The sequence below is a fragment of the Girardinichthys multiradiatus genome, chromosome 14 (genome assembly GCF_021462225.1).
Source record: "Girardinichthys multiradiatus isolate DD_20200921_A chromosome 14, DD_fGirMul_XY1, whole genome shotgun sequence".
Taxonomy (NCBI): Eukaryota; Metazoa; Chordata; class Actinopteri; order Cyprinodontiformes; family Goodeidae; genus Girardinichthys; species Girardinichthys multiradiatus.
In genome coordinates, this window is record NC_061807.1 from 14,841,234 (window position 1) to 14,853,242 (window position 12,009).

A 12,009-nucleotide genomic window follows, 5' to 3' on the forward strand; every position below is an offset into this window, starting at 1 on the left:
AGGGTTTAAATAATCGACTCAAGCACATACGGGTGTTTTGTTTTGTCCTTGAGCAGCCAGTCACTGATGACGGAACCAGTACCATCTACATCCAGAACATCTCACCGAGCGAAGCCAGAGATCTCAGGGAAACTCTGAGAAAAATCGACTCTGTTAAAAACTACCTTCCTCTGCTCAACAAGGTGGAAACATACACTCCTGTACTTGTTGACGAGAGTTTAAAACACCTCCCTTCTGACTCTGGCATGTTCTGTTTCAGGTGTTCATCGAGTTTGAGTCTGCTGCTGATGCTGATCGGATCGGGGTTTGGTACAGCCTCCTGAAAGGCCGCTTCGCACATAACATCTTCAGGATAAAACTTCCAACGACCAACATCAAATCACTGCGTACGGCTAATGTTTCCAAAAGTTCAAGAAGTTTTTGTTTATACAATACTGTAATAATTCTCATAAGATGCAGAATTTAAAAAATTGTCTTAATTAGTTATTAATCTGTTTAGAATCTTAAAACTATATTAATTTAACTGGTTCTTAGGACTCAGTTCAGAAAATCAGTGCTTTTACAATATTTTTTCCTGCAGTTTATTTAATGGAAGTTGATCAGAATAAGTGTCTGAATGGAATAGCAAGTTTTAATTCATTGTGTGAAGATCGGCCATAAGAGAGTTTGAATTTTGAACATTTCCAACCGTGGGTGAAGCTGGGTCTCCCTGAGATGGGTGGTTTAACTAGTTAAGACACATAATTATCTTTCAGCAGTATTTCAAACAACAGAGCTTAAGGTCCCGTTGACACGAAGCCCAGTTTGAGAGAATCCACAAAGGTTCTTGGTCTGATAGAGGGTCCAGTCCTCACAAAGCAGGGGAGAAATTGACTAAATTTGAAAACGTTTGAAGCGAACCCGCGTTGGCTCCGTGTAAAAAGCCCTAACCGCATTAACGGCTAAAAACCGGCTTGTTTGCCTCTCTTGTAGCATCCATAAAAACTCCTCTTTCAAAGTGTGTTAAACTATATTAATAAAGCCTGTGGAGTGTGTTAAAAGTCAAGGAAAATCATTTTCAACAAAAACCCTGGTTATTCAGGCAAAATTCTCAACAAACTAATAATGAAGTAATGGAGACATCCCTTAAATTTTAAGCTGCTTTGAGTTGCCGTTTTCTTCATATGTTTCGTCATATTTGAAGGTTGTTGCTTCAGCTTGTCTTTCTACATACAGCACCACGGCTGGCAGCTAAGGCTATGCCAGACAGCAAAGACATCGTCGTCGGGCCGGTCGTCCCAACGACAAATATTGGCGTTCCAGATGGCAGCACAGCTCCATTTTCAGTCACCATGACAACTGCTCCCTTTGTCTTTCCAACAGTGTCTCCTTGGTTCATCATTCCAAGTAAGAGGAAAAATTAGGAAGTCAAACTATATTCTAAATGGAGCAGGGAACTTCATGTGACCTTGTATGCTTATCTCCTAGACTTTAGGACTATCAATAAGGAGGAGGACTTGTTGGTGAGAGCAGTTACTTGTTTATTTTTTTTTTTTTTGAAAGGGTTTAGGTTGCGAATTTTCCTAAACAAAACCTTGTTTTACCGTTCCGTCACCTAGGCGTCCATCTCTGTGGCCTCCAAGTTCTCTACTATTATGGTGACGGGTTTACCGCTTGGAACCTACAAACACGAAGATGTCGCCAGGCTGGTGTGGAACTATTTCCCCGAGCAGAATCTTCAGACTCTGTTGTACAACATTGTGGTTCTGCCACTGCAAAGAAGGGTAAATAGCTGATGGTGCATAGACTAAGATGTGTTCAAATATTCCTCATTTACTGTGTTGTGACTGTTTACGTTTTCTTTTCAATTCAAGGCTTTTGTGTTTTTCAATGACTGGCAGTCGTGCCACAATTTTGTCAAGGATTTCCTCAAAAAGCAAGTTTCCCTTAAAGGACGAGTGCTACACATCCACCTGGTCTTGGAGGAAATGCATCTTGGATCCAGTGAGGTATGGTGGTCTGAGAGGTGGGAGATTTGGTTATATTGGGGTTACAGCGTGACAAGAACACAAAAGACTGGGAAAGTTGAGGGATGCTCAGAAAACACCAGGTTCTTACATTCCTCAGGTGAACAGGTTAATTGGAAACAGGTGAGTGTCATGATTGGGTATATAGGAAAGGCTCAGTCATTCACAAGCAAGGATGGGGTGGAGTTCGCCACTTTGTGAACAACTGCGTGATCAAATAGTTAAACGGTTTAAGAAAAATGTTTCTCATTATAGAATTGCAAGGAATTTAGGAATTTCATTAGCTACAGTCCATAATATCAAAACATTCAGAGAATCTGGAGAAATCTCAGCTTGTAAGTAGCAAGACCGAAAACCAGCGCTGAATGTCCATGACCTTTGATCCCTCAGGAGGAATTCACCTCTCCTCTGCCCTAATCGTTTAAAGTTCTTAATTAGTTCTGTAGAAACTTGTTTGGAACAAACAAAAGCATTTAATTTCCTTCTAGATCATTATCCCATTGTCGATGCATGAGCTTACCTTACGTCAGATAAGTCTCCGCTAATGATTTGGAGCAGCAAGCAGGGTCATGTATTATATGATGACTGTAACCATTTTCTGGGGTGTCGTTTTTGCAGGAGATGATGTACCAAACTCTAATGAAATGGAGCAATGCTGTAAGTTATGGTTCCCTTGTTCATATATCATGTTGGAATGCCCTAGTTTTTCAAATTAAATTCTTGATTAAATGCTTTCCAGCGCATTCCGGAGCTCGAGTCGTTGCAGGAGCGGCTGGTGTGTCTGGAGCTCTCTGATGTATCTGTAAACCTCCTCATGACCATCTTAGGATTTGTCACAAACTGCTCTTCAATTGTCGGCTTCCTGCCTCTAGCCAACAGGGTAGGACAGTAAAAACACGCAATGGTTCCTTGGTTTTAAGTTTTCACTTTGGAGCATTCAGTTTAAAACGTCTGAAGAGTTTAGATTTATTTTCAGCATTAAAAGAATGAGTCAAACTTTTTTAACTTAATTTGTTTAGTTATGCATTGAGATGGCTGAATCCAGAGGAGTAAACCAGGTGGTGGCGAGTTGTGCAAATATGCCAGTAGACTGGTATGTACTTCCATGTTACATGACAGCGAGGCTAAATTCCTGAAAGAAATTAGTTTTCAGCATTCATAAACTTACCGACTAATCTGATCTTTTCCCCTGTTACAGGAATAAAGTTCGAAGTGTTGAATCGTGAGTATTTTATACAAGATAGCTTGAAAAATGACAGCTGTTGTGACATCCATAGAATTTACCACTTTGACAAAAGTATAGTGATTGCGTGGTTTTGGAGTCTTACTTTATTGATACAGAAAGTACTAATACACTACTCCTTCCACTGCCAACTAAAAATATAAGAAACAGTCCTACTTCTTGATTCAGTGCGTTTTTACTTATTCGCCTAAACAATAAGTGTTTTATTCTAAGGTTTTTAAAGGTGTGATCTAGTTTCTTCTTTTAATTTTAGTGTGAAGAGTCTGAAACAGCGTATTGAAGACTCCAGCGAGATCAAAATACATCTTGAACTTGACACCGCAGACATCAATGCCAAGACTACAGCTTCAAAAACTGGACCAGAGTCGCCTCCTCCTCCTGTTCCTGTTAATTCATTAGTCTCATCTCTTGGCACCATGGTGCCAAGAGATGAGACTGAGACTGGAAGTAAAACAGCTCCTGAAAAGAAGCAACAGGCAGGACCTTGTAATGTTGAAGTTAAGGAGGTCAAGGCTGAAAGCTGTGTTGAATCCAAAGTAGGAGAGACTGCAGATGTAAAACCTACTGAGAGTCTGACACCAACCACTACAGTTAAGACTCAGCCATCTAAACCTTCAACTAATCCACATCAGAGCCCACAGACCAACCCAAAAACCCAGCAGACCGATGGGAAATATCCATCACAGGTCCAGAAATGCATGAAGCCAAATCCAAACCTGAAGACCAAAACAAATGTTTCAGGAATCTCAGGTAGTTAAGGTTGCAGGATAATGTTTTATTCCCTAAATAATTTTCTATTTCATTCGGAAGAGCTTTATGAACAATGCTCCTAATCATTAATTAAATGTTATTTTCTATTTAGGTCATGTGAAGACTAACGAGAGTCCAGCATCAAATGTTTCAGCAGCTTCTGCACAAATTGAGCCAAACAAGGAATCTTCAGCAACAGGAACTGATCAACAGACGGGTGCAGCTGCATCTTCAACTGAAGCATCTTCTTTGACTCCCGGAGAGAAGATGCAAGATTTTCTGACACCATCCAAGCTCTGTAAGAAATGAACTGCAAATAAAGATCAGAATTATCCTTATTAGGTGCTGGTTCTCTTTGACTTCTTATCTCTGGTTCTTTTTCTCAGATCCTCTTAGTTTGAAGACCATCTTGTCACCACGTGTAAGTTTTCTTTTCTGAACTCTGTCACTGAAGATATATAAACTCCATGTCTCTGCTGGAAGCTCGTTTTTAAACTAGATTGTAGGTTTTAAGTTAGAAAACCAGATCTTGATTTTATAATGTTTCGGTTTAGTTCAGGAGGTCGTCTGCTTACACTGAAATGTTTTGTCCAGCTTCTCATGGATTTCATTGTTCTATACATTCATATTCTGTTTTTAATTAAAAAACATTGCGAGAACCCTGTCAACATTCGGTACCATCATTTCCTTTAAATAAAGTGTGTTGTCTCGATTTGTAATCTGTAAACTAATAATACTTCCCATAAGGCAGGCTTTTATTGTCAATTGTAAATCAAAGTTTTTAAGACAAACAAGAAATTAACAACTTGCAAAAAGAAACTCGACATCAGGTTAATAATGTCCAGGACCAGGCGGATAAAGGTACCTTTCCCGTGCAGAATCCGGGTCCAAATTAGAAAAAGCAGGTAAAACCTACCCGGTAAAGCGAACCTGATTAGAATGTGGTACTTTCTGATTATACCCCCAACCAAAGACCCAGTATTCCCTCTTTCAGTCTTGATCCAGTTTAAGTTCCTCTAAAGCAGTGTTTTCTAACCCTGCCCTGCATGTTTTTAGATGTTTCCCCGCTTTAACGCACCTGATTTAAATGATTGCACTTCAGCAAAGGCCTGTTAATCAGCCATTAATTGAAAGCAGGTGTGTTGAAGTAGAAAAACATCTAAAACATGGAAGGCAGTAAATGTTTCTCATGCTTAAAGTACAAAGTTCAACTCCAGCCACCTATATTGAGTGTTTTACACTGTTACCTTTTCAATACATTGATGACTTACTTGCAGTACACCCCTCTGCTGGACGCAGTTTGAAAAAAGCAGACTTGCTGAAGCGCAACGTGAAGCAGTGCAAAATTGATTTGAAGTTTGTTACAGTTATTTTTTTACATGGGCTTTGGAGTGTTTGCAACAGTTATAAAGGGAGGTCGCTGTGCTCACCAATAGTTTTAGTGTTAAAAATAAAAGCTCTTCTCGATGGGATCTCGCTTCCCCGTTTCAGGCCCAGGCACATAAAACAGTTCCAGGAACCAATAGTTGAGATTTTTCTTTCTCACATTATTGTTTTCTATTTTATTTCTGTCTTCCTTCTGGTTTTTTTGTTTGGTTTTGTTTTATTCTTTGTTTTCTTCAGCGCTTCCTCTGGCTGTGAGCTGTTTTATTGGTTATCAATATTTCTTTTTTTTTTTTTTTCTAATGGTTTTCAAATGTTGAGAAGCCTGACACCATTATCCTGCACTTTCTGCTCAGGTTTAGCTTTCAGCTCTTCTTCCCTGCAGGTATTAGCTGGTTGGCCTATATTTTAAGTTTTTTGTGGGGTTTTTCCATCATGCACCAACCTCTACGTAACAATTATTGTTGTCATTTTGTTCTGAACTTACATAATTCGTCTTGTCTGCAGATTCTTTCGCTCAACATTACCCTGGTCATCACTGACCTGCCTCAGTTCTACGACGGGTGCTACACAGAAGCCGACATCGTCAATCTGCTTCAGACATATGGAGTTCCGTGTGAAAACGATAAACTGTTTGTCATTCCTCAGTCCCAAATGGTTAGTAGCAAACTCGCTCTTGAGTTTGAATACATTTTATCTAGATTATTGAGAAAATTTGTCTTTTTGTTCTGTTTTCAGGCTTTTTTCATCCTGCCAAATGTGACAGTGGTGCAAAATTTCTTCAAAGTGTTATCATGGAGGAACATCATCTTCAAAGAGTCGAAACTTTCATTCCATGTTATCAATACCTGTAAACCAATGACTTTGGTGAGTTGTCCTTAAGCTCTGATTTCACATCGGCATTCCTTTACAAATAATTTATACAGGAGATTAACGTGTTTCAAGACAGAGAGGAGCAGCCGTGCCATCAAACAATCATTAAAAATAACCTTTATTGTGTTTGCAAATGGCAGCATTTTAATTCAAGGATGTTTTCTTTTTCCAGTTTGGGTTTTATACATTTTTGATGTCCTTTACCACATTTGTAAGTATTTTACTTATTTACTGACTTATTCCCTTGCTTTTTTTTTTCTTAAGATCCATGCTCATCACATTAAGTTAGCATTGCACACAAACAATCCAAGGAAACAGCATGCAACAAATTCTATGCTCATAAAATGCATAATTTCAGTAAAATAATTAGACCTCTTCTAATGCTCACCAGCCTGTAAAACAGAAGAACTGTGACACAAGAAGCATAGTTTACTTCCGCAACCTTTCGGGGAGTGAAGCCGGAGATCTGAGGGAAGCTTTGAGAAAAATTGGCAGTGTTAGAAACTACTTACCTCTGCTTAACAAGGTAAAATCACACACACTAACATACACAGAAACACAGGTGTTGAAATGATTTTTTTTTTATAACCATTTGTCATGTCTCAGGTTTTTGTTCATTGTGAAAACCCTCTGGATGCCGATCGACTCCAGATTTGGTACTGTTCCTGGAAATGGCGCCATTTCAACTATGTTGAACAGAAGACTTTGCCAGAAATACTAAATTCTTCAACATGTGAGTAAAGTTTATCTGTTAGAGGTCAGGATGCACAAGACAAACTGACTGAAAGCATTTAAAATGTTGTAAGCCCACCTTAGGGGCTCTGTGGTTATTTAAACGATAATAACATCACAAGACTTTTTTTTGCCCTGCTTCAGCTTTTTGTCGGTTTTTCTTAGAGCCTCTGTTCACATATCCTCCTAATTTGTTCATTATGGATTTGGTCAGCTGGTCTCTCAATGTAATCGATCAAATTTTCTCGACGGGAAGACAGGGTAAAGGGGAACCCTCTTGTCCAGAGGGGACGTTCTTCTTCAGATACGCAATGGATTCCTGGCAGCAGTGGAAGATTGTGTGCCTGACAACAATGTCAGTCGAGGACGTGGAAGATTTGTACTTAATTGGATTTCTGATAACAGGATTTCTGCTTTTTGGAGTTGGCGGTTACCTGGCTTATCGAAAGATTTGTAAAACATCGGCAGCTGTTCAAAGCACTGCAAAGTTGCCTGGGATGTTTGAAGGAATCTTTAGAGCTCTTAGCACTCAGATTGATATGTTAAGAGAGCAGAATCGCAAGCTGGACGCGATCCTTGAACAGAATCGCAGGCTGGCTGCTTTTCCCAGACTCAAAAGTGATATGATTTCATCTTGGAGAAAGTTGTTTGCTGAGGATCTACTGAAAGTACCAGAAATTTGGCTATTTGGATTTGAAATTGAGAATGCCAGTAAGACTTTGAAGGCAGGTGGAAAATCACAGCCGGCCTGAACCAAAACATTTATTGTTTGGCTTATTCGGGAGCCCCGATATGTCCTTCACAGGCTTCTTATCAAAACATTTCTCCTGGATGTTCTGTAAATACAATGCTCTACCCCAGCAACTGTATGGCCGTTTGATAAAACTTCCATCTCTTTTTCAAGGACAATGGCCCCTTCGTCAGTGTTGACAGTCTAATTCTTTGCACACATGATCATACTTAAATATTGGCACCCTCGCGAGTCCACCATGCCCCTGCAAAATCTTTGCTTATGTGTGTTGCTTTCCCATGCTCCTTATTTTTTACCTAAATGTGGATTTCATTTCTTCTCGTTTTCATAGATTTTTTGATTTACCAGTGAAAGGAAAATAATAGTAGTTTCTTAAAAGATTTGAACAAAAGCTGTTTTTACACCAGTGACTCAACTTCCTTAGTTAGAACTCAGTGATTGCTTAGTTAGATTTCAATGGATGCAAATGACTGTTATTATGGGACTACGACTGCATTATACCAGCGAACCCAAGGATCTTTCTCTCTTAGCATAAGATGCTTTCCCCTACATAGACGATTTAATGATATAATTACCTCTTTAGAAAGATTGGTTTAGAACCAGCTCTTACCAGTAAAACCCAAAGGATTATTAATGTTATCTGTATCATTGTAATGTTGACCAGAGATTTTTAGATTTCTCAGAAGGATTCATAGATTTTTAGATTTCTTAGAAGTATTGTAGTATCATTTGATTTGTTTTTCTGTGTCTGTATCTGTGTTTATTTTCTTTGTGATTGTATTGTAATTGTATGTACAGCGCTGAGTGTCTCGTTACTGAAAAGCGCTATATAAATAAACTTACCTTACCTAACTGTTTTTGTACAAGGCATCACCGTTTTACAGCAGTAGGTTTAGGCATAGGTATATGTTTAACTCCAGGAAATTAGATTTGGCTCAAGCAAACAACTTGAAAACTAAACAAAATGTATTTTCTTGCGCAGCACCCAGTCTGGCAACGCCTGCGTTGCCACTTAAGGAGGACGTGTCAGTTGGAGCCAGTGGACCGAGGACAGGGCACGAGGGTGCCCCGCTGCCCACTCCGGAGTTCAGCGGGGGAACTTTTTGGAGTACCATGGCAACAAGTCCTTACATATTTCATACTGCATCTCCTTGTTTCAACATCCCAGGTAAGATGAGCACAGGGAAACTAAATGTAACTGTAAAACACAACGTTCGTGATGTAAGTGAGGTGTCTAGACCAACCCAGGGCTGAGTAGGGACTACATGTGTTGTCATGGGACTACACTGGCCATGGGATGAGGAGAAATGAGAAGGTTTATGAGGAGGTAGTGCAGGGAAAGTGGAACAGATTAGCTTTAATCTGTTTAACAGTCAAAACTCAGGAGTAACTACAATAATAAAGATCGCAATGGCTGGAGTGGGTCAATTCTAAATCTAATTCTACTATTTACAAATCAAACTATGCCTGAAGGCTGAAAGAAAAGACACATCAGCTTTCTGAATTACACGCAGGTGGAGCAATGACACCCTAAATCAGCTGATCACAAATAAATTAGCTGTTCAGACGCACAAACATTTCCCTCAAAACACACAAAGCAATACCACCATGAAAGGGTGTGTTTGGTTCGGAAATATATTGACAATCCATAAGTAAACCACGATTTGCAGGAGGAGGAAGCAGGCAGAGAGCAGTTGCCCATCATCAGACTGCTTGTATGTGGCTCGGCAAACCCCAACTTTAAATTTTCTACTCAGAGGTTAGAAATTCGGACTTCCGAGTACAAATGGAACGCTCCACGAGTCCATGGAAATACAACAGGTTCCTTGCCGAGTAGAGAGAGACCGAGTGGAGTGGAACTGTGGTGCCTTAATAGAGCCAGTGGAGCAGGGGCACTAGAGCTTTCATTTTATACACATGTAGATGTCTTTGTGTTGCAGCAGGTCTGAAATTCACATTTCCGCTGCAAATACAGCTTATAAAGTCTATCTTATAAAAGGTGTAACTACTGCTTCTACATGGCTTTCACACATGCTGATAAAAACATTGGGTCGGACCAGGCAGAGGTGACAGATTCTGAACATGAAACAGTCTACACACTTAATACTGAAGGCCCAAAGGCAAAACGTTCTGAGCCAGCAGATAATAGTAAAATAAGATAATTGTTATTTATAAAGCGCTTTAATATACCATAAGGCAACCAAAGTGCTGCACAGTTGAATAACAAAATAAGCAGTAAGGAATAACAAAACAAGTTAAAAGAAAGCGGCCTGCTGATCATGCTCTGTGGAGTTAAAATCCAATGTAAAAAGATTTGTGTTTAAAAGGGATTTACATTTGTTACACGTTCTGGCACACCTCAGACCGAGGGAGACTGTTCCAGAGTCATAGATTAGCTGCCAAATGGATTTGAGAACAGCTCTGTCTCTCATATTTTTCTACATCCCACCAACACACTAACCATTGCTTATTTTTGGTCATATTACTTATGAATTGTGTGGATATCTAGTGTAAACTGCCTTTGTTTGTCACTCCTAGCTCATGAGACTGTCAATAAGAAGACCTATGTGGAGGTATGTTTTATTCCTTTACTACTTTAAATGTTGCTATCCTATTTTAAATAGGACAGCAAAAAGGTCATAGAACGTTTTCAATTAAAAGGTATTTCAGTGCTTTCTGTGTTATTTTAAGTCTTCAAGCCTGTTCAAATTGGCAGGAAATTAAAGTTTGTTTTAACTTTCATTCCTTTAGATTTCTCAGCAACATTTAAAGTTCCCCACGATCATGTTGACGAGTTTATCAAATAAAACCTTCACACAAGAGGATGTGGCCGAGCTGGTGTGGAACTATTTTCCTGAACAGAATCTTCACACTCTGTACAACAACATTGTGGTTTTACCACTACAGAGGAGGGTAAGGCCCGCTGCAGCAACATTTCCCCATTTTCTCTTGATTAAAAATGCTTTTAGGTTACAGTATGCCATGATTCTTTATATCTCCTTCATTTGCAGGCGTTTGTGTTTTTCAGCAGCATTGATGCTTGCTTAAGATTTCTTCAAAATCGAAACATGAATCCAGTTTACTTAAAAGGCTTCATTGCCAAGATCCATTTAGTTTTGGAGGATATCGACCTTGGTTCCAGTGAGGTATGGGATTGCAGTGCACATTCAGCTCTTTTCCATTAGTAACAGCCTGGCTCAACTCATTTCGGCTCTGCTCAACTCTGCATGGTTCACATCATTTCCAATGGGGTAATACCTCGATGTGGGTGGGGTCGTCATGGCAAAGCCCGAACAGTAACGTGATGTATTTTGTATGCGACAAACCACCAGGCCCAAAAATGTCTGCACCTCTTTGTTAGCCCACGGTGTCACAGCATTGCCATTTTCCTTAAAGCACTGAATATGCTCAGTCGCTGTTGTGAGTTTTTTAAAAGAAATGGCTGGTTTGATTCCTGTAACAGTCCCAAGACTTAACCAGTGATCCCACACTAGCCAGTAAGTGACCAGCAGTCTTTTGATGGTGAATTTTCAGCTTGATTTGGGTCGCATGGAAGATTGACTGAGTGGATACTAAAAAAAGAGCTGGTACCAAGTACCAGTACCCGATGGATAACCCTAAAAACGGTCGAGCCAAGTAGGTACTAGTGGAAATGAGGCTTATGTATTTGAATCAAAGTTGTATCCAATTTCCTCTTTTGTCCTAAATGATTAGGTGTTGGTACACATAAGTATGTTTGCCAAACCAGCATGGGTTTTATTGCAAATTTGTGAATAACACAGATTCTCCGTTTGAAAACAAGGGTACTTGTTATTCTAACCCTAATAGTTTTTGCCTTGTATGCTTGCTTTTAATGGCAAAATGTATGTTGTACTTGCATCATAAGAGCATTTCCTTTTCCTTGCATTTTTTGGAGAAGATGTGATATAGTTTATGAATTTGTCTGGGATGGCGATGAGTGAAAATGTAACAGATTCTAGGATGCTCCGTATTAAGTGTAAATAATCTTTTGTAAAATTTATGCAATGCAGGACATTATCTCAACGCGTTTCCCTGAACCGATATAAAGGTTTTGATTTTGAATTCTTATAATAGTTTAAGATTGACTCTTGTAGCTTTTATGCTTTCTTTGGTTAGTTAGCCATTTTCTTTTGAGTTCAACTTAGTGGCTGTCAACTAGTAGCAGTTGGGGTTGTTTCTGATTAGCTTCACTTATTATTTTTGGCTTTTCTCAAGTTAGCTGTACTCTTTACTCTCAGTAGTTGTTAGCT

At 39.4% G+C, this 12,009-nt stretch overlaps 1 protein-coding gene across 1 annotated transcript in view; it reads left to right on the plus strand.

The window, feature by feature from the left end:
- The window catches only part of LOC124880732, a 60,319-nt gene that overhangs the window by 32,283 nt on the left and 16,027 nt on the right, over positions 1–12,009 (plus strand). Inside the window, exons 29-50 of the mRNA XM_047386047.1 lie at positions 57–182; positions 260–386; positions 1,216–1,386; positions 1,468–1,502; positions 1,599–1,763; positions 1,854–1,988; positions 2,625–2,663; positions 2,746–2,886; positions 3,026–3,099; positions 3,205–3,228; positions 3,503–3,999; positions 4,112–4,297; positions 4,386–4,420; positions 5,890–6,039; positions 6,121–6,249; positions 6,428–6,466; positions 6,647–6,781; positions 6,862–6,988; positions 8,721–8,906; positions 10,277–10,311; positions 10,490–10,651; positions 10,750–10,884. Of these exons, the coding sequence (XP_047242003.1) occupies positions 57–182; positions 260–386; positions 1,216–1,386; positions 1,468–1,502; positions 1,599–1,763; positions 1,854–1,988; positions 2,625–2,663; positions 2,746–2,886; positions 3,026–3,099; positions 3,205–3,228; positions 3,503–3,999; positions 4,112–4,297; positions 4,386–4,420; positions 5,890–6,039; positions 6,121–6,249; positions 6,428–6,466; positions 6,647–6,781; positions 6,862–6,988; positions 8,721–8,906; positions 10,277–10,311; positions 10,490–10,651; positions 10,750–10,884 (2,853 nt within the window). The remainder of the gene's footprint in view (positions 1–56; positions 183–259; positions 387–1,215; positions 1,387–1,467; positions 1,503–1,598; positions 1,764–1,853; positions 1,989–2,624; positions 2,664–2,745; positions 2,887–3,025; positions 3,100–3,204; positions 3,229–3,502; positions 4,000–4,111; positions 4,298–4,385; positions 4,421–5,889; positions 6,040–6,120; positions 6,250–6,427; positions 6,467–6,646; positions 6,782–6,861; positions 6,989–8,720; positions 8,907–10,276; positions 10,312–10,489; positions 10,652–10,749; positions 10,885–12,009) is intronic.